The sequence below is a fragment of the Tachyglossus aculeatus genome, chromosome 16 (genome assembly GCF_015852505.1).
Source record: "Tachyglossus aculeatus isolate mTacAcu1 chromosome 16, mTacAcu1.pri, whole genome shotgun sequence".
Lineage (NCBI taxonomy): Eukaryota > Metazoa > Chordata > Mammalia > Monotremata > Tachyglossidae > Tachyglossus > Tachyglossus aculeatus.
In genome coordinates this window covers 2,375,993-2,401,067 of record NC_052081.1, presented here as the reverse complement: position 1 = coordinate 2,401,067, position 25,075 = coordinate 2,375,993, and the positions used below count along the sequence as shown (strand labels likewise).

General features: G+C 48.8%; 1 protein-coding gene across 1 annotated transcript; it reads left to right on the top strand.

The window, feature by feature from the left end:
• The first annotated feature begins 3,013 nt into the window (after nucleotides 1-3,013).
• TIMMDC1 (translocase of inner mitochondrial membrane domain containing 1) lies at nucleotides 3,014-17,230 on the top strand. The gene is made up of 8 exons (XM_038758362.1): nucleotides 3,014-3,107; nucleotides 6,094-6,293; nucleotides 8,835-9,000; nucleotides 9,119-9,207; nucleotides 13,658-13,725; nucleotides 14,631-14,709; nucleotides 15,401-15,511; nucleotides 17,053-17,230. Exons 2-8 carry the CDS (start codon nucleotides 6,100-6,102, stop codon nucleotides 17,201-17,203), a joined length of 858 nt encoding a protein of 285 aa, XP_038614290.1. The 5' UTR covers nucleotides 3,014-3,107; nucleotides 6,094-6,099; the 3' UTR covers nucleotides 17,204-17,230.
• The last annotated feature ends 7,845 nt before the right edge of the window (nucleotides 17,231-25,075 follow it).

The window sequence follows — 25,075 nt, the reverse complement described above, 5'->3', positions numbered from 1 at the left end:
ACAGGCTAGAAGACTCCATTCATTCGATCATATTTAATAATAATAATAATGATAGCATTTATTAAAAGCCTCTGGAGAACAGTGCTTTGCATTCATTCATTCAATCGTATTTATTGAGTGCTTACTGATTAATAATAATAATAGTAGCCTTTATTAATCGCCTCTGGAGAACAGTGCTTTGCATTCATTCATTCATTCATTCATTCAATCATATTTATTGAGCACTTACTGTGTGCAGAGCACTGGACTAAGCGCTTGGGAAGTCCAAGTTGGCAACATATAGAGACGGTCCCTACCCAACAGTGGGCTCACAGGCTAGAAGACTCCATTCATTCGATCATATTTAATAATAATAATAATGATAGCATTTATTAAAAGCCTCTGGAGAACAGTGCTTTGCATTCATTCATTCAATCGTATTTATTGAGTGCTTACTGATTAATAATAATAATAGTAGCCTTTATTAATCGCCTCTGGAGAACAGTGCTTTGCATTCATTCATTCATTCATTCATTCAATCATATTTATTGAGCACTTACTGTGTGCAGAGCACTGGACTAAGCGCTTGGGAAGTCCAAGTTGGCAACGTAGAGAGACGGTCCCTACCCAACAGTGGGCTCACAGGCTAGAAGACTCCATTCATTCGATCATATTTAATAATAATAATAATGATAGCATTTATTAAAAGCTTCTGGAGAACAGTGCTTTGCATTCATTCATTCAGTCAGTCGTATTTATTGAGCATTTACCGTGTGCAGAGCACTGTATTAAGCGCTTGGGAAGTACAAGTTGGCAACATATACAGTTCCTACCCAACAGTGGGCTCACAGTCTAGAAGACTCCATTCATTCATTCGATCGTATTTATTAATAATAATAATAATAATAATGATGATGATAGCATTTATTAAAATCCTCTGGAGAACAGTGCTTTGCATTCATTCATTCATTCAATCGTATTTATTGAGCGCTTACTGTGTGCAGAGCACTGTACTAAGCGCTTGGGAAGTCCAAGTTGGCAACATATAGAGATGGTCCCTACCCAACAGTGGGCTCTCAATCTAGAAGACTCTCTTCGTTCATTCATTTTATCGTATTTATTAATAATAATAATACTAATAATACTGGTAACATTTATTAATCACCTCTGGAGAATAGTGCTTTGCATTCATTCATTCATTCGTTCATTCAATCGTATTTATTGAGCGCTTACTGTGTGCAGAGCACTGTACTAAGCGCTTGGGAAGTCCAAGTTGGCAACATCTAGAGGCGGTCCCTACCCAACAGTGGGCTCACAGTAGTACATAGTAAGCGCTTAATAAATGCTATTATTATTATTATTATTATTATTATTATTATTATTATTAGCTCCTTGTGGGCGGGGGGCCTGCCTTCCCACTATATTGTAGCTTTCTTTCCCAAACGCTTAGTACAGTGCTCTTCACACAGTAAGAGCTCAATAAATACCGTTGATGATGATGATGATGATGATGATGATGGTCCCACTGCGGAGATGGAGAACGGGAAGTTTCTGTGAGGGTCGCTTCTGCGACCCAGAGAAGCAGCGTGTCTCAGGGGAAAGAGCCCGGGCTTTGGAGTCAGAGGTTGTGGGTTCAAATCCCGGCTTGGCCGCTTGTCAGCTGGGTGACTTTGGGCAAGTCACTTTTCTGTGCCTCAGTTACCTCATCTGTAAAATGGGAATTAAGACTGTGAGCCCCATGAGGGACAACCTGATCATCTTGTATCCTCCCCAGCGCTTGGAGCAGTGCTTTGCACATAGTAGGTGCTTAACAAATGCCATTTTATATATATATATACATATATATATATATATGTATATATATATACATACATAATCCTGGCTCCACCACATGTCTGCTGTGTGACCTTGGGCAAGTCACTTAACTTCCCTGAGCCTCAGTTCCCTCATCTGTAAAATGGGGATTAAGGCTCTGAGCCCCACATGGGACAACCTGATCACTGTGTATCCTCCCCAGCGCTTAGAGCAGTGCTTTGCACATAGTAGGTGCTTAACAAATGCCATTATCTATCTATCTATCTATCTATCTATCTATCTATCTAATCCCGGCTCCACCACGTCTGCTGTGTGACCTTGGGCAAGTCACTTAACTTGCCTGAGCCTCAGTTCCCTCATCTGTAAAATGGGGATTAAGACTCTGAGCCCCACATGGGACAACCTGATCACCTTGTATCCTCCCCAGCGTTTAGAGCAGTGCTTTGCACATAGTAGGTGCTTAACAAATGCCATTATATATATATATATATATATATATACACACACATATATCTAATCCCGGCTCCACCACATGTCTGCTGTGTGACCTTGGGCAAGTCACTTAACTTCCCTGAGCCTCAGTTCCCTCATCTGTAAAATGGGGATTAAGGCTCTGAGCCCCACATGGGACAACCTGATCACTTTGTATCCTCCCCAGCGCTTAGAGCAGGGCTTTGCATATAGTAGGTGCTTAACAAATGCCATTTTATACAAATGCCATCATCATTATTACGTAAAAACACTGGGGGCCAGTTTTAAACCAGGGCGGGGGAAATGCGCCTTCGCCCGGTCCCTCCGACGCGGCTGAAGCCTCCGTCTTTTTTGTAGATCTTGTGGAAATAAAACCATTTTAGCATAAGGCCGTATATTTTTGTTTTGTTCTCCATCTGCCCCTTCTAGACTGTGAGCCCACTGTTGGGTAGGGACTGTCTCTAGATGTTGCCAACTTGGACTTCCCAAGCGCTTAGTCCAGTGCTCGGCACACAGTAAGCGCTCAATAAACACGATTGATTGATTGGTCCAGTGCTCTGCACCCAGTAAGCGCTCAATAAATAGGATGGAATGAATGAATGATGAATGAAAAGTGCTGCGCATGCTCCCTGAGAGGGGGGGCAGAGCGCGCATGCGCCCTTTTTGCGCCTTCCCCGCGGGGCGCCGTGTCCCCGGGCGGCCGGCAGGGGGCGGTGCCCGCGACCTCCCGGCAGCCTCCGCGGCAGGCAGGACCAGGGAGGAGGAGGAGCAGGACTAGGCCCAGGCGGCCGTGGCGGTTGTTGGGGCGGTGGTCGTTGGGTCGGTGGTCGCCCCTGTGGCAGGTGAGGCCACCCCCGAGCCACGTGGGGTGGGGTCGAAGCCGACCCCCACCCCCTAAACACCCTAAACCCCCTTCACCCCAAACCCCCTTCATCCCAATCCAGGCCTCTCCCGGCATCCCCCGCGAGCCCCACTTCCGGCCGGCCTTGCTGAGGGGGTGTGTGTGTGTGTGTGTGTGTGTGTGTGTGTGTGTGTGTGTGTGTGTGTGTGTGTGTGTGTGTGTGTGTGTGAGACACACGACCTCCCCAAAGTGTCATAATAATCATGATGATATTTGTTAAGCGCTTACTACTACTACTAATGATGGCATTTGTGAAGCACTTACTATTCTTACTACTACTACTACTACTAATGATGGCATTTGTGAAGCACTTACTATTGTTCTAAGGTGGGGCGGGGGGGGGGGGAGGACACGACCTTCCCAAAGTATCATAATAATCATGATGATATTTGTTAAGCGCTTACTACTACTACTAATAATAATGATATTTGTGAAGCACTAACTATTCTTACTACTACTACTACAAATAATGATGGCATTTGTGAAGCACTTACTATGGTTCTAAGGGGGGGCACGACCTCCCCAAAGTATCATAATAATGATGATATTAAGCGCATACTACTACTACTACTACTAATGATGGCAGTTGTGAAGCACTTACTATGCTCTAAGGTGGGGGGGGAACACGACCTTCCCAAAGTATCATAATAATCATGATGATATTTGTTAAGCACTTACTACTACTACTACTACTACTACTACTACTACTACTACTACTACTAATGATGGCATTTGTGAAGCACTTACTATCCTTACTACTACTATTACTAATAATGATGGCATTTGTGAAGCACTTACTATCTTCTAAGGGGGGGGCACGACCTCCCCAAAGTATCATAATAATGATGATATTTGTTAAGCGCTTACTACTACTACTAATAATAATGATGGCATTTGTGTAGCACTTACTATTGTTCTAAGGGGGGGGACACGACCTTCCCAAAGTATCATAATAATCATGATGATATTTGTTAAGCGCTTACTACTACTACTACTACTACTACTACTACTAATAATGATGGCATTTGTGAAGCACTTACTATTCTTACTACTACTACTACTACTAATAATGTTGGCATTTGTGAAGCACTTAGTATTGTTCTAAAGGGGGGGGACACGACCTCCCCAAAGGATCATAATAATCATGATGATATTTGTTAAGCACTTACTACTACTAATAATAATGATGGCATTTGTGAAGCACTTACTATTCTTACTACTACTAATAATAATAATGATGGCATTTGTGAAGCACTTACTATGTTCTAAGGGGGGGGGGGGGGCACGACCTTCCCAAAGTATCATAATAATCATGATGATATTTGTTAAGCGCTTACTACTACTACTAATAATAATAATGGCATTTGTGAAGCACTTACTATGTTCTAAGGTGGGGAGAGGGGGCACGACCTCCCGAAGTATAATAATCATGATGATATTTGTTAAGCGCTTACTACTACTACTACTAATAATGATGACATTTGTGAAGCACTTACTATGTTCTAAGGGTGGGGAGGACACGACCTTCCCAAGGTATCATAATAATCATGATGATATTTGTTAAGCGCTTACTACTACTACTTACTACTAATAATGATGACATATGTGAAGCACTTACTATTGTTCTAAGGGGGGGGACACACGACCTCCCCAAAGTATCATAATAATCTTGATGATATTTGGCTCCATCTGCGCTCCCCCCGACCTTTGACCTTGAACAGTCAGTCGTATTTATTGATTGCTTACTGTTTGCAGAGCACTGTACTAAGCGCTTGGAAAGTCCAAGTTGGCAACATATAGAGACGGTCCCTACCCAACAGCGGGCTCACAGTCTAGAAGAACCTAATGAGCTTTGAGCCCTGAACTTTGAGAAGCAGCGTGGCTCAGTGGAAAGAGCCTAGGCTTCGGAGTCAGAGGTCATGGGTTCAAATCCCGGCTCCGGCAACTGTCAGCTGTGTGACTTTGGGCAAGTCACTTCACTTCTCTGGGCCTCAGTGACCTCATCTGTAAAATGGGGGTGAAGACTGTGAGCCCCCCGTGGGACAACCTGATCACCTTGTAACCTCCCCAGCGCTTAGAACAGTGCTTGGCACATAGTAAGTGCTTAAAAAATGCCATTATCAAGTCACTTCATTCATTCAATCGTATTTATTGAGCGCTTACTGTGTGCAGGGCACTGTACTAAGCGCTTGGGAAGTCTAAGTCGGCAACAGATAGAGACGGTCCCTACCCAACAGTGGGCTCACAGTCTAGAAGGGGGAGACCGAGAACAAAACAAAACACATTAACAAAAAAAAATAGATAGAATAAATATGTAAAAGTAAAATAAATACTCTGAAGATTTACTATGTTCTAAGTGCTCTGTGCCTCAGTTCCCTCATCTGTAAAATGGGGATTAAAACTGTGAGCCCCCCCGTGGGACAACCCGATCACCTAGTAACCTCCCCAGCGCTTAGAACAGTGCTTTGCACATAGTAAGCATTTAGCAAATACCATTATTATTATTATTATTGAACCTGTTTTATTTTATTTTGTTAGTATGTTTGGTTGTGTTCTCTGTCTCCCCCTTCTAGACTGTGAGCCCACTGTTGGGGAGGGACCGTCTCTGTGTGTTGCCGACTTGTACTTCCCAAGCGCTTAGTCCAGTGCTCTGCACACAGTAAGCGCTCAATAAATAGGATTGAATGAATGAAGTGACTTGATAATGGCATTTACTAAGCACTTACTATGTGCCAAGCCCTGTTCTAAGCGCTGGGGAGGTTACAAGGTGATAAGGTAGGGACCGTCTCTGTGTGTTGCCGACTTGGACTTCCCAAGAGCTTAGTCCAGTGCTCTGCACATAGTAAGCGCTCAATAAATACGATTGATTGATTGATTGATGGATGAGCTCCAGGGGCTCAGCTGACCTTCCCGCTGTGTCTTCCCAGGTAGGAATGGAGAGCCCCCCGGGGGGGTCCCTGAGGCGGTGGTGGTCCCAGGAGCGGCGCCTCCCCCTGCCCCGCGTGTCTGCCCAGCGGAGCCCCGACTCGCCCCCAGAGCTGCTGCCGCCGCCTCCTCCGCGCTGCATCCAGCCCCCCAGCATTCCCGACTCCGGCTGGGCCCGCCTCAGGAGCCTCTTCGACCGAGAGTAAGTGCCGACGCGCGGCCTAGCACGGGTAGTAATAGTCGCAATCGGTCAATCGTATCTATTGAGCGCTCACTGGGTGCAGAGCACTGGACTGAGCGCTTGGGAAGTCCAAGTTGGCAACATCTAGAGACGGTCCCCACCCAACAGTGGGCTCACAGTCTAATTAATAATAATAATTACGGTGTTACGGCCCACGTCCTCCCCCTGGCCCGGAATGCCCTCCCTCCGCCCATCCGCCAAGCTCGCTCCCTTCCTCCCTTCAAAGCCCTACCGAAGGAGCTCACCTCCTCCAGGAGGCCTTCCCACACTCAGCCCCCTCCTTCCTCTCCTCCTCCTCCTCCCCATCCCCCCCGCCTTACCTCCTTTCCCTCCCCACACCACCTGTATATATGTGTATATGTTTATTACTCCATTTATTTATTTATTTATTTTGTCTGTGCGTGTTTATTTATTTATTTATTTTGTTTGTGCATATTCTGTTTATCATCATCATCATCATCGATCGTATTTATTGAGCGCTTACTATGTGCAGAGCACTGGACTAAGCGCTTGGGAAGTACAAATTGGCAACATCTAGAGACAGTCCCTACCCACCAGTGGGCTCGCAGTCTAAAAGGGGGAGACAGAGAACAAAACCAAACATACTAACAAAATAAAATAAATTTATTCATTCATTTATTTGTACATATTTATTCTGTTTATTATTTATTTATTTATTTTGTTTATTTCATTTGTGCAGAGTCTATTCATTCAGTAATTCATTCATTCATTCATTTGTACCACCCGATCACCTTGTATCCCCCCCCCACCCCCAGCGCTTAGAACGGTGCTTACCACATAGTAAGCGCCTAACAAATACCATCATCATCCAACTTGGACTTCCCAAAGCGCTTAGTCCAGTGCTCTGCACACAGTAAGCGCTCAATAAATACGATTGAATGAATGAATGAATTCTCTGGATCTCCGTTTCCTCAAATGCAAAACGGGGGTTCAATCCTCGCTCTCCCTCCTACTTACGTCTGAACGGGGAGTAAGATTCAGTCCCAGTCGTCGTCCCCATTTTCCAGATGAGGTCACTGAGGCCCAGAGATGTGAAGTGACTTGCCCAAGGTCACCCAGCGGACAAGCGGCAGAGCCGGGATCAGAACGCGTGAACTTCAGATTCCCAGGCCCGGACTCTGTCCCTTAAGCAAAGGCATTTGTTAAGCGCTTACTATGTGCGAAGCACTGTTCTAAGCGCTGGAGGGGATACAAGGTGATCAGGTTGTCCCCTGTGGGGCTCACAGTCTTCACCCCCATTTTACAGATGAGGGAACTGAGGCCCAGAGACTAATAATGATATTGATGGTATTAATAATAATAATAATAGCATTTGTTAAGCGCTTACTATGTGCAAAGCACTGTTCTAAGTGATGGGGGGGGGATACAAGGTGATCAGGTTGTCCCACGTGGGGCTCACAGTCTTCATCCCCATTTTACAGATGAGTTAACTGAGGCTCAGAGAAGTGAAGTGACTTGCCCAAGGTCACACAGCAGACATGTGGCAGAGCCTGGATTTGAACCCATGACCTCTGACTCCAAAGCCCGTGCTTTTTCCACTGAGCTACGCTGCTTCTCTAAGTATTAGGCGCTTACTGTGTGCGAAGCACTGTTCTAAGCGAGTGGGGGGATACAAGGTGATCAGGTTGTCCCATTTGGGGCTCACAGTCTTCATCCCCATTTTACAGATGAGGGAACTGAGGCCCAGAGAATAATAATAATATTGATGATATTAGGCACTTACTATGTGCGAAGCACTGTTCTAAGCGATTAGGGGGGATACAAGGTGATCAGGTTGTCCCCTGTGGGTCTCACAGGCTTCATCCCCAGTTTACAGATGAGGGAACTGAGGCCCAGAGAATAATAATAATATTGATGGTATTAGGCGCTTACTATGTGCGAAGCACTGTTCTAAGCGATGAGGGGGGATACAAGGTGATCAGGTTGTCCCCCGTGGGGCTCACAGGCTTCATCCCCATTTTACAGATGAGGTCACTGAGGCCCAGAGAATAATAATGATAGTGATAGCATTAGGCGCTTACTATGTGCGAAGCACTGTTCTAAGCAATGTGGGGGGATACAAGGTGATCAGGTTGTCCCCCGTGGGGCTCACAGTCTTCATCCCCATTTTATGGATGAGGTCACTGAGGCCCAGAGAATAATAATAATATTGATGGTATCAGGCGCTTCCTATGTGCAATGCACTGTTCTAAGCGCTGGGGAGGTGACAAGGTGATCAGGTTATCCCCGGGGGGGCGGGGGGGCTCACAGTCTTAATCCCCATTTTCCAGATGAGGTCACTGAGGCCCAGAGAAGTGAAGTGACTTGCCCAAAGTCACCCAGCCGACAAGCGACTGGCCCGGGCTCTTCCCACCGAGCCACGCCGAAGTCGGAAGCCGGAGGAGGGGGCGGCGGCGGGTGCGGGGTGGAGGGACGGAGGGAGGAGGGCTTCATGGCGGGGGCGGCGGGGGCGGCGGGGTGACTCTCCCGTCGGCGCCTCAGTGACACGGAGCCGGTGGCGGAGGAGGTGGAGAACGTGCTGAAAGCGGCGGTTTCGGGGGCCATCATCGGCTGGGCCTACGGCGGCCTGCCCGCCTTCTATCAAGCCAAGCAGCGCTACATCGAGCGGAGCCACGCCGAGATGTACCACAGCCGCCTGGACGCTGTGGTAAGCGCCCGGCAGCCGCCACGGCCCACGGTCCCGGCCCGGGGGGGCGGGCGGGAGGAGGAGAAGTACGCTTGGGAAGTCCAAGTTGGACCACCCACCTCGGTCTCTCCCCCCGCAGCAATCCGCCCACCGCGTGGCCCTGCGTGGCTTCCTGCGCTACGGCTGGCGTTGGAGCTGGAGGACGGCCGCCTTCGTCACCATCTTCAAGTGAGAACCGCCCCGCCGGGGCCCGGGGGATGTACGGGACACCCCCACCGTCCCCGAAACGGGAGCGGAGCCCCACACGTGGGCGCGGGAACTAACGGGGGTCCGAAGGTCGTGGGGTCTCATCCCGCCACTCGTCTGCTGGGCCACCCGTCTACTCGTTTTCTTCTTTGCCTCCCCCCCCGAGACTGCTCTTGGGTGGGGATCGTCCCTATCTGCCGCCCAACTGTTCCTTCCAAGCGCTTCGGAATAATAGTAATAATCATTTTGGTACTTGTTAAGCGCCTCCTGTGTGCCCAGCAAGCACCGAGGATACAGAGCCATCGGGTTGTCCCCATGTGGGGCTCCCAGTCTTCATCCCCGTGTTACAGATGAGGGGACTGGGGCCCAGAGAATAATAATGGTAATAATCATCGTTATCAATATCAATAATCAATAGCACATCAATATCAATCAATCAATATTTATGCCAATCAGTATTGATTGATATCAGTATTGATATCAATAATTATTATCATTATTGTTAGCATTATTCTCTGGGCTTCAGAAAATCAGCATTATTAATTATCAATTATTTTTTATTTAATTAATTATTATCAATTGTTATTGATTATTAATTAATTATTATTACCATAATAATGATGGTATTTGTTAAGCGCCTCCTGTGTGCCCAGCTAGCACCGAGGATACAGAGCCATCGGGGTGTCCCCATGTGGGGCTCCCAGTCTTCATCCCCGTGTTACAGATGAGGGGACTGGGGCCCAGAGAAGAATAATAATAATAATCATCGTCATCATTATCATGTAGTTATCAATATCAATAATCAATAATACATCAATATCAATCAATCAATATTTATACCAATCAGTATTGATTGATATCAACAATTATTATTATCATTATTATTATTCTCTGGGCTTCAGAGAATTAGCATTATTAATGATCATTTATTTATTTAATTATTAATTGTTATTGATTATCAGTTAATTATTATTGCCATAATAATGATGGTACTTGTTAAGCGCCTCCTATGTGCCAAGCACCGAGGATACAGAGCCATCGGGGTGTCCCCATGTGGGGCTCCCAGTCTTCATCCCCGTGTTACAGATGAGGGGACTGGGGCCCAGAGAATAATAATGATAATAATAATAATCATCATTATCATGTAGTTATCAATATCAATAATCAATAATGCATCAATATCAATCAATCAATATTTATATCAGTCAGTATTGATTGATATCAGTATTGATATCAATAATTATCATCACAATTATTATTATTATTATCTGGGCTTCAGAGAATCAGCATTATTAATTATCATTAATTATTATCTAATTAATTATCATTAATTGTTATTGATTATTAATTAATTATTATTATTACCATGATGATGATGGTATTTGTTAAGCGCCTCCTATGTGCCAGGCACCGAGGATACAGAGCCATTGGGTTGACCCCATGTGGGGCTCACAGTCTTCATCCCCGTGTTACAGATGAGGGGACTGAGGCCCAGAGAATAATAATGATAATAATTATCATCACTATCATATAGTTATCAATATCACTTATCAATAATACATCAATATCAATCAATCAATATTTATATCAATCAGTATTGATTGATATCAATATTGATATAAATAACTATCATCACAATAATAATTCTCTGGGCCTCAGAGAATTATTATTAATTGTTATTAATTATTATTAATTATTATTACCATAATAATGATGGTATTTGTTAAGCGCCTCCTATGTGCCCAGCACCGAGGATACAGAGCCATCGGGTTGTCCCCATGTGGGGCTCCCAGTCTTCATCCCCGTGTTACAGATGAGGGGACTGAGGCCCAGAGAATGATAATGATAATAATTATCATCATTATCATATAATTATCAATATCAATAATCAATAATATATCAACATCAATCAACATTGATTGATATCAATAATTATCATCATTATAATAGTTATTATTATTATCATTACTACTCTCTGGGCCACAGAGAATTATTATTAATTATCATAATTACATATAAAATATATAATTATATATGATTAATCACATATAATTAATTAATGAATTAGTTATTGTTGCCATAATGATGGTGGTATTTGTTAAGCGCCTACTGTGTGCCAAGCACCGAGGATACAGAGTGATCAGGTTGTCCCATTGTGGGGCTCACAATCTTCATCCCCGTGTTACAGAAGAGGGGACTGAGGCCCAGAGAATAATAATGATAATGGGGATGATAATGATAATAATTATTATCATTATCATATAATTATCAATATCAATAATCAATAATATATCAACATCAATCAATCAACATTGATATCAATAATTATCTTCATTACAATAGTTATTATTATTATCATAATTACTCTCTGGGCCCCAGAGAATTATTATTAATTATCATAATTACATATGAAATATATAATATATAATTATATATGATCAATCATATATAATTAATTAATTAGTTATTATTGCCATAATAATGGTGGTATTTGTTAAGCGCCTACTGTGTGCCAAGCACCGAGGATACAGAGTGATCAGGTTGTCCCATGTGGGGCTCACAATCTTCATCCCCATGTTACAGATGTGGGGACTGAGGCCCAGAGAATAATAATGATAATGGGGATGATAATGGGGATGATAATGATAATAATTATTATTCTCTGGGCCTCAGAGAATTATTATTATTAATTATTATTATTACTGCCATAATAATTATGGTGTTTGTTAAGCGCTTACTATGTGCAAATCACCACTCTAAGCGCTGGGGAGGATACAAAGTGATCATGTTGTCCCATGTGGGACTCACAACCTTCATCCCCATTTTACAGATGAGGGGACTGAGGCATAGAATAATAATGATAATAATGATGGCATTTGTTAAGCACTTACTATGTGCAAAGCACTGTTCTAAGTGCTGGGGAGTTTACAAGGTGGTCAGGTTGTCCCACGGGGAAGCAGCGTGGCTCAGTGGAAAGAGCCCGGGCTTTGGAGTCAGAGGGCATGGGTTCAAATCCTGGCTCCGCCAGTTGTCAGCTGTGTGACTTTGGGCAAGTCACTTCACTTCTCTGTGCCTCAGTTCCCTCATCTGGAAAATGGGGATGAAGACTGCGAGCCCCCCGTGGGACAACCTGATCACCTTGTCACCTCCCCAGCGCTTAGAACAGTGCTTTGCACATAGTAAGTGCTTAATAAATGCCATTATTATTATTATCGATTGATCGCAGAGCACTGTACTAAGCGCTTGGGAAAGTACAATATTGCAGAGTTGGTAGACGTGTTCTCTGCCCACAGCGAGCTTCCAGTCTAGAGGGGCGCATAGTAAGCGCTTAACAAATACCATTTTAAAAAATAAAGCTTTGGCCATCTCCCGCCCCCAAGCCTCAACGCCCGGGGGGCGGTCGGCGGTATCTGTCGCGTGCCTGCTGGGCACGGAGGTTCATTCATTCATTCATTCATTCAGTCGTATTTATTGAGCGCTTACTTTGTGCAGAGCACTGGACTAAGCGCTTGGGAAGTCCGAGTCATCATCATCATCATCAATCGTATTTATTGAGCGCTTACTATGTGCAGAGCACTGTACTAAGCGCTTGGGAAGTCCAAATTGGCAACATATAGAGACAGTCCCTACCCAACAGTGGGCTCACAGTCTAAAAGGGGGAGACAGAGAACAAAACCAAACATACTAACAAAATAAAATAAATAGAATAGATATGTATAAATAAAATAAATAAATAGAGTAATAAATATGTACAAACATATATACATATGTACAGGTGCTGTGGGGAAGGGAAGGAGGTAAGATGGGGGGGATGGAGAGGGGGACGGGGAGAGGAAGGAAGGGGCTCAGTCTGGGAAGGCCTCCTGGAGGAGGTGAGCTCTCAGCAGGGCCTTGAAGGGAGGAAGAGAGCCAGCTGGGCGGAGGGGCAGAGGGATTGGGGGCATTCCAGGCCCGGGGGAGGATGTGGGCCGGGGGTCGATGGCGGGACGGGCGAGAGCGAGGTACGGTGAGGAGATCAGCGGTGGAGGAGCGGAGGGTGCGGGCTGGGCTGGAGAAGGACAGAAGGGAGGTGAGGTAGGAGGGGGCGAGGGGATGGACGGCCTTGAAGCCCAGGATGAGGAGTTTCTGCCTGATGCGCAGATTGCTTGGTAGCCACTGGAGATTTTTGAGGAGGGGAGTAACATGCCCAGAGCGTTTCTGGACAAAGACGATCCGGGCAGAGGCGTGAAGTATGGATTGAAGTGGAGAGAGACACGAGGATGGGAGATCAGAGAGAAGGCTGATGCAGTAGTCCAGACGGGATAGGATGAGAGTCGTCAACATATACAGTCCCTACCCAACAGTGGGCTCACAGTCTATGCTGGCCGCGCATTTTGGGGGTCGGGGGGCCTCCCGGGGGCCGTTTGACTCCCCCGCTGTCCTTTGCCTGCAGCTCGGTGAGCACCGCCTTGACCGTGTATCGGGACAAGGACGCCCTGAGCCATTTCGTCGTGGCCGGAGGTGAGAGCGCTGGAGGGGTCCAGGCCGACCCCTGCAACGGAGGAGGGCCGGCTGACCCTCCTCGCCACCAGCCCACTCTTTCTTTCTTCCTCTTCCTTCCTTACTTCCTTCCTTCCTTCCTTCCTTCCTTCCTTCCTTCCTTCCTTCCTTCCTTTCTTTCTTTCTTTCTTTCTTTCTTTCTTTCTTTCTTTCTTTCTTTCTTTCTTTCTTTCTTTCTCTTCCTTCCTTCCTTCCTTCCTTCCTTTCTTCCTTTCTTTCTTCCTTTCTTCCTTTCTTCCTTTCTTCTTTCTTTCTTTCTTTCTTTCTTTTTCTTTCTTTCTTTCTTTCTTTCTTTCCTTCCTTCCTTCCTTCCTCTCTCTCTCCCCCCCCTCTCTCCCCCCCCTCCCTCCCCCTCCCTCCCTCTTTCCTTCCTTCCTTCCTTCCTTCCTTCCTTCCTTCCTTCCTTCCTTCCTTCCTTCCTTCCTTCCTTCCTTCCTTCCTTCCTCTCTTCCTCTCTCTCTCTCTCCCTCTCTCCCTCTCTCTCTCTCTCTCTCCCTCCCCCTCCCTCCCTCCTTCCTCCCTCCCGCTCCCTCCCTCTTTCCTTCCTTCCTTCCTTCCTTCCTTCCTTCCTTCCTTCCTTCCTTCCTTCCTTCCTTCCTTCCTTCCTTCCTTCCCTCCCTCCCTCCTTCCTTCCTTCCTTCCTTCTCTCTCTCTTTCTTTTTCCCTTCCCTTCCCTTCTTCCTTCCTTCCTCTTCCTTCTTTCCTTTCTTTCTTTCTTTTCCACCACCCTGGGCGACCAAGGTGGTGTCCACTCCCCCGCGTCACCCGGGCGACAGAGGCGGCGCGGCGAACCGAGGCGGGCCTCCCCCTGCCGGCCGTCCCCCCCCCCCCGGGGCTGACCCCTCTCTCGTCCGGTTGCGTTTCAGGGGTGACGGGCGGCCTGTTCCGGATGCAGCTGGGCCTGGCCGGCCTGGTGGGCGGCAGCGTGTTCGGAGCCTTGCTGGGGTGAGTGGGGCCGGGCCGCACGGACGTGCCGGAGAGCAGCAGCGTGGCTCAGTAGCTTTGGAGTCGGAGGTCATGGGTTCAAATCCCAACTCTGCCAATTGTCAGCTGGGTGACTTTGGGCTAGTTACTTAACTTCTCTGGGCCTCAGTTCCCTCATCTGGAAAATGGGGATGAAGGCTGGGAGCCCCCCGTGGGATACCCTGATCACCTGGTAACCTCCCCAGCGCTTAGAACAGTGCTTTGCACATAGTAAGCGCTTAATAAATGCCATCATTATTATTATCAGAGTCTCTGGGGGCCGCCCGCGGTGGTGAAGGGCAGGGCCGGCCCCTCCGGCCCCAACCATCGTCCCCCTCATCGAGGCCGAGCGGTAGGGACCGTCTCTATATGTTGCCAACTTGTACTTCCCGAGCGCTTAGTCCAGTGCTCTGCACGCAGTAAGCGCTCGATAAATACGATGGAATAAATGAATGAGTGTCTGCCGCGTGCCGGGCTCTTCGCTGGACGCCCGCGGGGTGCGGAGTGCTGAGTGGCCACCCAGGATGCCCTCTGAGCCCTCCACCCTCACGCTCCTGTCCAAACAGGACCCGACGCCCCCTAAACTACCTCTTGACCCTTGGGAGGGGACAGCGTAGTACGCGCCCCCGGTGCCTCGGTCTCCCTTGGCTAGCCCGCCCGGTCGCCTTGGCAGGGCGCTGGCCGGGAGCGGGCTGACGGCCGTGCAGAAGCTGTACGGGGAGACGGCGTGGGAAAGACGGCGGAGAGAGCGGCGGGAACTCTACCAGCTCAAGCTGGAGGAATGGTGAGCCCGCCGACCCCTTCCCTGCCACCCGTGCCCACCCATCGCCAGGCTCAGTCCGGCGCACAGGAAGCGCCCAATAAATACCCCTCACGGTTTGAGAGCTGTGAAGAACCGAAGAAATGCCGCGATGGTATTTATTGAGCTCCCTCTGTGACCTGTGTGACTTCGGGCAAGTCCCTCAGGTCACAGAGGGAGCTCAGTAAACACCCCTCACGGTTTGAGAGCTGTGAAGAACCGAAGAAATGCCGCGATGGCATTTATTGAGCTCCCTCTGTGACCTGTGTGACTTCGGGCAAGTCCCTCAGGTCACAGAGGGAGCTCAATAAATACCCCTCACGGTTTGAGAGCTGTGAAGAACCGAAGAAATGCCGCGATGGCATTTATTGAGCTCCCTCTGTGACCTGTGTGACTTTGGGCGAGTCCCTCAGGTCACAGAGGGAGCTCAATAAACACCCCTCACGGTTTGAGAGCTGTGAAGAACCGAAGAAATGCCGCGATGGCATTTATTGAGCTCCCTCTGTGACCTGTGTGACTTCGGGCAAGTCCCTCAGGTCACAGAGGGAGCTCAATAAATACCCCTCACGGTTTGAGAGCTGTGAAGAACCGAAGAAATGCCGCGATGGCATTTATTGAGCTCCCTCTGTGACCTGTGTGACTTCGGGCAAGTCCCTCAGGTCACAGAGGGAGCTCAATAAACACCCCTCACGGTTTGAGAGCTGTGAAGAACCGAAGAAATGCCGCGATGGTATTTATTGAGCTCCCTCTGTGACCTGTGTGACTTCGGGCAAGTCCCTCAGGTCACAGAGGGAGCTCAATAAATACCCCTCACGGTTTGAGAGCTGTGAAGAACCGAAGAAATGCCGCGATGGTATTTATTGAGCTCCCTCTGTGACCTGAGGGACTTGCCCAAAGTCACACAGCGGACAAGCCGGGATTAGACTCCCAAGCCCGGGCTCTCTCCACCGAGCCACGCTGCTCCTTGTAGCCACCCCGACGCCCAGTACAGGGCCTGGCCCCAGCATGGCTCCTATTTATTATGGTTGTACATATTTATTACTCTATTTATTTATTTTACTTGTACATATCTATCCTATTTATTTTATTTTGTTGGTATGTTTGGTTTTGTTCTCTGTCTCCCCCTTTTAGACTGTGAGCCCACTGTTGGGTAGGGACGGTCTCTATGTGATGCCAATTTGTACTTCCCAAGCGCTTAGTACAGTGCTCAATAAATACGATTGATGATGATGATGATGATGGCTCAGTGGGAAGAGCCCGGGCTTTGGAGTCCGAGGTCGTGGGTTCAAATCCCAGCTCCGCCAGTTGCCAGCTGGGTGACTTCATCTGGGCCTCATCTGGAAAATGGGGGTGAAGACCGCGAGCCTCACGTGGGACAACCCGGTTGCCTCGTACCCCCTCCCAGTGCTTAGAACAGTGCTTTAGCGCTTAACAAATACCATCATTTTTATTATTATAGGAAGCGCTGAGCTATCACAACGATTAATTCCTGTTCTTGTCTCCGTCCCCGGTTCCGCCGGCCTCAGGAGGTCCCGGCTGCAGGCCACCCACACGCTCGCCGAGGAGATGGAGACCGCCCTGCGGGAGAAGCAGACGGAAGAGGACATCCGGAAAATCGAGGCGCTGCTGAGCCTCCCCAGGAACCCGCCCTCGGCGGGGGCGGCGGAAAAATCCTAGGCCCATCCCGGGACCCACCGGACTCGGCCGGCCCACCCGAGGCCGGGGGACTGGCCGGCGGGCGGTCACTCCGGGGCCACGGGAGGAGAAAGTTGAAGCAACGCCCCATTTCCCGCTCCCGGTGAGTCAGGCGGCCCCCTCGAACGTCCCCGGGGTCCGGCCGCGCCGCGTGGTGCCAAGTCGCCGGCCGTGCCTCTCCTCCCCACCCGCCGCCGCCACCCGAACAAAACAGCCGATGCGATTTCCTTTATGAAAAGCGTGTTTCCTGTCGACCAGAAGAGCGGCCGTCGGGGGTGGGGGGCAGCGGGGGGTCCCCCTTCCCGTCGGAGCCCGCCGCCTCCGCGTCCGGAAACGGCCACCCGCGAGCGGGTCCCGCCCGCGGGGAAGGGGGTCCCATCGGGAGGCAACTCTCGGTTCCCTTTTTCGGGCCTTCGGCGGACGGGGGAGGAACCACGGGGCCGACTTCAGGCCTGAGTCAGCGGGGGACTGGAGAGATGCCCGGGATTTTCGGGGTCGGCCGAAGGAGGAGGGGGCGGACCCCCGCTGCCCATCAGGAGTGACCCCTCGCCACCGCTCAGAGGGCGGAGACCGTGCCACGCACAGCGGACGCCAGTGCTCCACAAATATCAATGAAGACGGGACACCCCCTCCCACGCGGCGGGTGGGACACCCCTAAACCCACCGAAACCTCCTCCCCCCCCACTCCTTTTTTTTAAATGGCATTTATTAAGCACTGTTCTAAGCACTGGGGAGGTAACAAGGTGATCAGGTTGTCCCACATGGGGCTCTCACTCTTCATCCCCATTTTCCAGATGAGGGAACTGAGGCCCTGAGAAATGAAGTGACTTGCCCAAAGTCACCCAGCTGACATTTAATAATAATAATAATAATGGCATTTGTTAAGCGCTTACTATGTGCAAAGCACCGTTCTAAGCGCTGGGGAGGTTACAAGGTGATCAGGTTGTCCCACGGGGGGCTCCCAGTCTTCATCCCCAGTTTCCAGATGAGGGAACTGAGGCCCTGAGAAATGAAGTGACTTGCCCAAAGTCACCCGGCTGACATTTAATAATAATAATAATGGCATTTGTTAAGCGCTTACTATGTGCAAAGCACCGTTCTAAGCTCTGGGGACGTAACAAGGTGATCAGGTTGTTCCACGGGGGGCTCCCAGTCTTCATCCCCAGTTTCCAGATGAGGGAACTGAGGCCCTGAGAAATGAAGTGACTTGCCCAAAGTCACCCAGCTGACATTTAATAATAATAATAATAATGGCATTTGTTAAGCGCTTACTATGTGCAAAGCACCGTTCTAAGCGCTGGGGAGGTTACAAGGTGATCAGGTTGTCCCACGGGGGGCTCCCAGTCTTCATCCCCAGTTTCCGGATGAGGGAACTGAGGCCCTGAGAAATGAAGTGACTTGCCCAAAGTCACCCAGCTGACATTTAATAATAATAATAATGGCATTTGTTAAGCGCTTACTATGTGCAAAGCACCGTTCTAAGCGCTGGGGAGGTAACAAGGTGATCAGGTTGTCCCACGGGGGGCTCCCAGTCTTCATCCCCAGTTTCCAGATGAGGGAACTGAGGCCCTGAGAAATGAAGTGACTTGCCCAAAGTCACCCAGCTGACATTTAATAGTAATAATAATGGCATTTGTTAAGCGCTTACTATGTGCAAAGCACCGTTCTAAGCGCTGAGGAAGGTAACAAGGTGATCAGGTTGTCCCACGGGGGGCTCACAGTCTTCATCTCCATTTTCCAGATGAGGGAACTGAGGCTCAGAGAAATGAAGTGATTTGCCCAAAGTCACCCAGCTGACAACTAATAATAATAATAATGGCATTTATTAAGCGCTTACTATGTGCAAAGCACTGTTCTAAGCGCTGGGGAGGTAACAAGGTGATGAGGTTGTCCCACGGGGGGCTCCCAGTCTTCATCCCCATTTTCCAGATGAGGGAACTGAGGCTCAGAGAAATGAAGTGACTTGCCCAAAGTCACCCAGCTGGCAATCAATAATCAATCAATCGTATTTATTGAGTGCTTACTGTGTGCAGAGCATTAAGCACTTGGGAAGTACAAGTCAGCAACACATACAGACAGTCCCTTAATGGCATTTATTAAGCACTTACTATGTGCAAAGCACCGTTCTAAGTGCTGGGGAGGTAACAAGGTGATCAGGTTGTCCCACGGGGGGCTCACAGTCTTCATCCCCATTTTCCAGATGAGGGAACTGAGGCCCTGAGAATAATAATAATGATGGCATTTGTTAAGCGCTTACTATGTGCAAAGCACTGTTCTAAGCACTGGGGAGGTTACAAGGTTGTCCCACGGGCGGCTCACAGTCTTCATCCCCATTTTACAGTTGAGGTAACAGGCACGGGGAAGTTAAGTGACTTGAAGTGACTTGCCCAAAGTCACCCAGCTGACATTTAATAATAATAATAATGGCATTTATTAAGTGCTTACTATGTGCAAAGCACCGCTCTAAGCGCTGGGGAGGTAACAAGGTGATCAGGTTGTCCCACGGGGGGGCTCCCAGTCTTCATCCCCATTTTCCAGATGAGGTCACTGAGGCCCAGAGAAGTGAAGTGACTTGACAGTTGGGATTTGAACCCATGACCTCAGACCCCAAAGCCCGGGCTCTTTCCACTGAGCCACGCTGCTTCCCGAGGGCCGCGTCCCTGGCCGAGTTTTTCTCCACAGGACCAGCCCGGGGCCCGGCGTCGGTCCCGAGTATGCCGGTGGCCGGCGTTCGTGCCCACTCTGTGCCACGCGCTCAGAGCGCTGTTATCGGTTGTGAAATTGGCCACAACGCCTGTCCCCCACGGGGTTCGCCGTCTGACTCATTCCCGTTGACCAGATGAGGAAACTGAGGCCCGGGAGGGGGTGACACGTTTTAGGATCGAGGACTCAGTACATTCAATTTCCCAAGTGCATTTCGAGGGGCTTTTTGTTCAGCGGTATTAAGCGCTTATTAGAGAAGCAGCGTGGCTCAGTGGAAAGAGCCCGGGCTTTGGAGTCAGAAGTCATGGGTTCGAATCCCGACTCCGCCACGTGTCTGCTGTGTGATCTTGGGCAAGTCGCTTAACTTCTCTGGGCCTCAGTTACCTCATCTGTAAAATGTGGATTAAGACCGTGAGCCCCCCGTGGGACAACCTGATCACCCTGTATCCTCCCCAGCGCTTAGAACGGTGCTTTGCACATAGTAAGCGCTTAACAAATGCCAATTATTATTATTCTTCTTATTATTATTCAGTCAGTCAGTCGCATTTACGCAGAGCACTGTACTAAGCGCTCGGAAAGAACAGCGGGCTCACGGTCTAGGAGGGCGGGCTTATCAGTCATCGAGCACTGTTAGGAACACTGAAGTCGATCCAAGTTTATCGGGTCGGACGCAATCAATCAATCGTATTCGTTCATTCATTCAGTCGTATTTATTGAGCGCTTACTGTGCAGAGCACTGTACTAAGCGCTTGGGAAGTACAAGTTGGATGATGATGGTATTTGTTAGGCGCTTACTATATGGGAAGCACTGTTCTAAGTGCTGGGGGGGATGCAAGGTGATCGGGTTGCCCCACGTGGGGCTCGCCATCTTCATCCCCATTTTACAGATGAGGTAAATGAGGCACAGAGAAGTGACTTGCTCAGGGTCACACAGAGGGCCATCGGCAGAGCCGGAATCAGAGAAGCAGTGTGGCTCAGGGGGTGGAGCCCTGGCGTGGGAGCCAGAAGGACCTGGGTTCTAATCCTGCTCCGCCCCATTCATTCATTCAATCGTATTTATTGAGCGCTTACTGTGTGCAGAGCACCGTACTAAGCGCTTGGGAAGTCCAAGTTGGCAACATCTAGAGACGGTCCCTACCCAACGGGGGGCTCACGATCTAGAAGGGGGAGACAGACAACAAAACAAAACTTATTAACAGAATAAAATAAGTAGAATAAATGTGTACAAGGAAAATAAATCACAGCCTTCGTCCCACATGGCGACCACAGTCGAAGTCGGCGCGAGGAGGTTTTGATCAGCCCGCACCCTCCGCTCCTCCACCGCTAATCTCCTCACTGTACCTCGTTCTCGCCTGTCCCGCCATCGACCCCCGGCCCACGTCCTCCCCCGGGCCTGGAATGCCCCCAATCCCTCTGCCCCTCCGCCCAGCTCGCTCTCTTCCTCCCTTCAAGGCCCTGCTGAGAGCTCACCTCCTCCAGGAAGCCTTCCCAGACCGAGCCCCTTCCTTCCTCTCCCCCTCATCCCCCTCTCCATCCCCCCATCTTACCTCCTTCCCTTCCCCACAGCACCTGTATATATGGATATATGGTTGTACATATTTATTACTCTATTTATTTTTTTATTTTACTTGTACATTTCTATCCTATTTATTTTATTCTGTTGGTATGTTTGGTTCTGTTCTCTGTCTCCCCCTTTTAGACTGTGAGCCCACTGTTGGGTAGGGACTGTCTCTATGTGTTGCCAATTTGTACTTCCCAAGCGCTTAGTACAGTGCTCTGCACATAGGAAGCGCTCAATAAATACGATTGATTGATTGATTGATTCATTCATTCATTCATTCAATCGTATTTATTGAGTGCTTACTGTGTGCAGAGCACCGTACTAAGCGCTTGGGAAGTCCAAGTTGGCAACATAGGCAGTCCCTACCCAACAGCGGGCTCACAGGCTAGAAGGGGGAGACAGAGAACAGAACCAAACTTATCAACAGAATAAAATAAGTAGAATAAATGTGTACAAGGAAAATAAATCACAGTCCTCGTCCCACATGGCGACCACAGTCCAAGTCGGCGCGAGAAGGTTTTGATCCCCTTTCGCAGATGAGGTAACTGAGGTACAGAGAAGTGAAGTGTCTTGCAGAAAGTTCACACGGGAGGAAACCGACAGAGGCGGGATCTCCAACTCCCGGGCCGGGGCTCTTTCTGCTAGGCCTTTCTGCTTCTCTTTTATTTTATTTTCAATGGGAGGCCTGGTCCCCCACCCGGAGAGGAAATCCTCCAAACCTCTTCCCTTTACTCTCATTCATTCATCTAATCGTATCTATTGAGCGCTTCCCGTGCGCGGGGCACCGTACAAGAGAAGCGGCGTGACTCAGTGGAAAGAGCCCGGGCTTCGGAGTCGGCGGTCCGGGGTTCAAATCCCGGCCTCACCGATTAGCTGTGTGACGTTGGGCAAGTCACTTCTCTGTTACAAGCGCTTAGTACGGTGCTCTGCACATAGTAAGCGCTCAATAAATACGATTGATTGATTGATTGTTACTTCATCTGTAAAGAAGTGCAAGCGCTTAGTAATAATAATAATAATAATGATGGTGATGGCATTTATTAAGCGCTTACTATGTGCAAAGCACTGGTCTAAGCGCTGGGGAGGTTACAAGGTGACCAGGTTGTCCCAAATAATAATAATAATGATGATGATGATGGCATTTATTAAGTGCTTACTATGTACAAAGCACTGTTCTAAGCGCTGGGGAGGTTACAAGGTGACTAGGTTGTCCCAAATAATAATAATGATGATGATGATGGCATTTATTAAGCGCTTACTATGTGCAAAGCGCTGTTCTAAGCACTGGGGGGGATACAAGGCGATCAGGTTGTCCCGCGTGGGGCTCACAGTCATCATCCCCATTTTACAGATGAGGGCAACTGAGGCTCCGAGAAGTTAAGTGACTTGCCCAAGGCCACACAGCAGACACGTGGTGGAGCCGGGATTCGAACCCATGACCTCTGGCTCCAAAGCCCGTGCTCTTTCCACTGAGCCACGCTGCTTCTGTATGAAGACTGTGAGCCCCCCGTGGGACAACCTGGTCACCTTGTAACCTCCCCAGCGCTTAGAACAGTGCTTGGCACATAGTAAGTGCTTAATAAATGCCATCATCATCATTATTATTATTATTTGGGGCAACCTAGTCACCTTGTAACCTCCCCAGCGCTTAGAACAGTGCTTTGCACGTAGTAAGCGCTTAATAAATGCCATCATCATCATTATTATTATTATTTGGGGCAACCTAGTCACCTTGTAACCTCCCCAGCGCTTAGAACAGTGCTTTGCACGTAGTAAGCGCTTAATAAATGCCATCATCATCATTATTATTATTATTTGGGGCAACCTAGTCACCTTGTAACCTCCCCAGCGCTTAGAACAGTGTTTTGCACATAGTATGCACTTAATAAATGCCATCATCATCATTATTATTATTATTTGGGGCAACCTAGTCACCCTGTAACCTCCCCAGCGCTTAGAACAGTGCTTGGCATGTAGTAAGCGCTTAATAAATGCCATCATCATCATTATTATTATTTGGGACAACCTGGTCACCTTGTACCCTCCGCAGCGCTTAGAACAGTGCTTTGTACATAGTAAGCGCTTAATAAATGCCATCATCATCATTATTATTATTATTTGGGACAATCTGGTCACCTTGTAACCTCCCCAGCGCTTAGAACAGTGCTTTGCACTAGTAAGCGCTTAATAAATGCCATCATCATTATTATTATTATTATTATTATTACTAAGCGCTTGCACTGCTTCCCATCGACCCCACTCCCGCCCGGCCTCCTGCAGGGAAGCCTTGCCCCCCGCTCTTCCTGGACCCCGGGCGGGAGCAGGGCGATGGCTCTTTTTTAGGATTTCCCCCAATTTCACCCGAGTCCCGTCCTCCGATCAATTTTTTCATTTTCTTCCCAAGTCAGAGCGAAACCCAAAGTAGTTCCCCCCCCCCGGCTCCCTCCCGAGCCGTAGTTTTTTTGTCGAAAGGGTCAATCTCTTCCGAACGTTTCCTCCGCCCGCAGGCGACCCGTGAATCCAGGCCGATGGGGCCCAAATCAATCAGTCAATCAATCAATCGCATTTATTGAGCGCTTACTGTGTGCAGAACACTGGACTAAGTGCTTGGGAAGTACAAGTACCAGGCCGACCCGGGGAAGGTTGGGTGATTTTTGGATGTTCGGCCCGCAGGCGACCCGTGAATCCAGGCCGATGGGGCCCCGATCAATCAATCAATCGCATTTATTGAGCACTTACTGTGCGCAGAGCACTGTACTAAGCGCTTGGGAAGTACAAATACAAGTACCAGGCCGACCCGGGGAAAGTTGGGTGATTTTTGGATGTTCGGCCCCCAGGCGACCCGTGAATCCAGGCCGATGGGGCCCCGATCAATCAATCAATCGCATTTATTGAGCGCTTACTGTGTGCAGAGCACTGGACTAAGCGCTTGGGAAGTACAAGTACCTGGCCGACCCGGGGAAGGTTGGGTGATTTTTGGATGTTCGGCCCGCAGGCGACCCGTGAATCCAGGCCGATGGGGCCCCGACCAATCAATCAATCGCATTTATTGAGTGCTTACTGTGTGCAGAGCACTGTACTAAGCGCTTGGGAAGTACAAGTACCAGGCCGACCCGGGGAAAGTTGGGTGATTTTTGGATGTTCAGCCCGCAGGCGACCCGTGAATCCAGGCCGATGGGGCCCCGATCAATCAATCAATCGCATTTATTGAGCGCTTACTGTGTGCAGAGCACTGTACTAAGCGCTTGGGAAGTACAAATACCAGGCTGACCCAGGGAAGGTTGGGTGATTTTTGGGTGTTCGGCCCCCAGGCGACCCGTGAATCCAGGCCGATGGGGCCCCGATCGATAAATCAATCGCATTTATTGAGCGCTTATTGTGTGCAGAGCACTGTACTAAGCGCTTGGGAAGTACAAGTACCAGGCCGACCCGGGGAAGGTTGGGTGATTTTTGGATGTTCGGCCCGCAGGCGACCCATGAATCCAGGCCGATGGGGCCCCGATCAATCAATCAATCGCATTTATTGAGCGCTTACTGTGTGCAGAGCACTGTACTGAGCGCTTGGGAAGTACAAATACAAGTACCAGGCC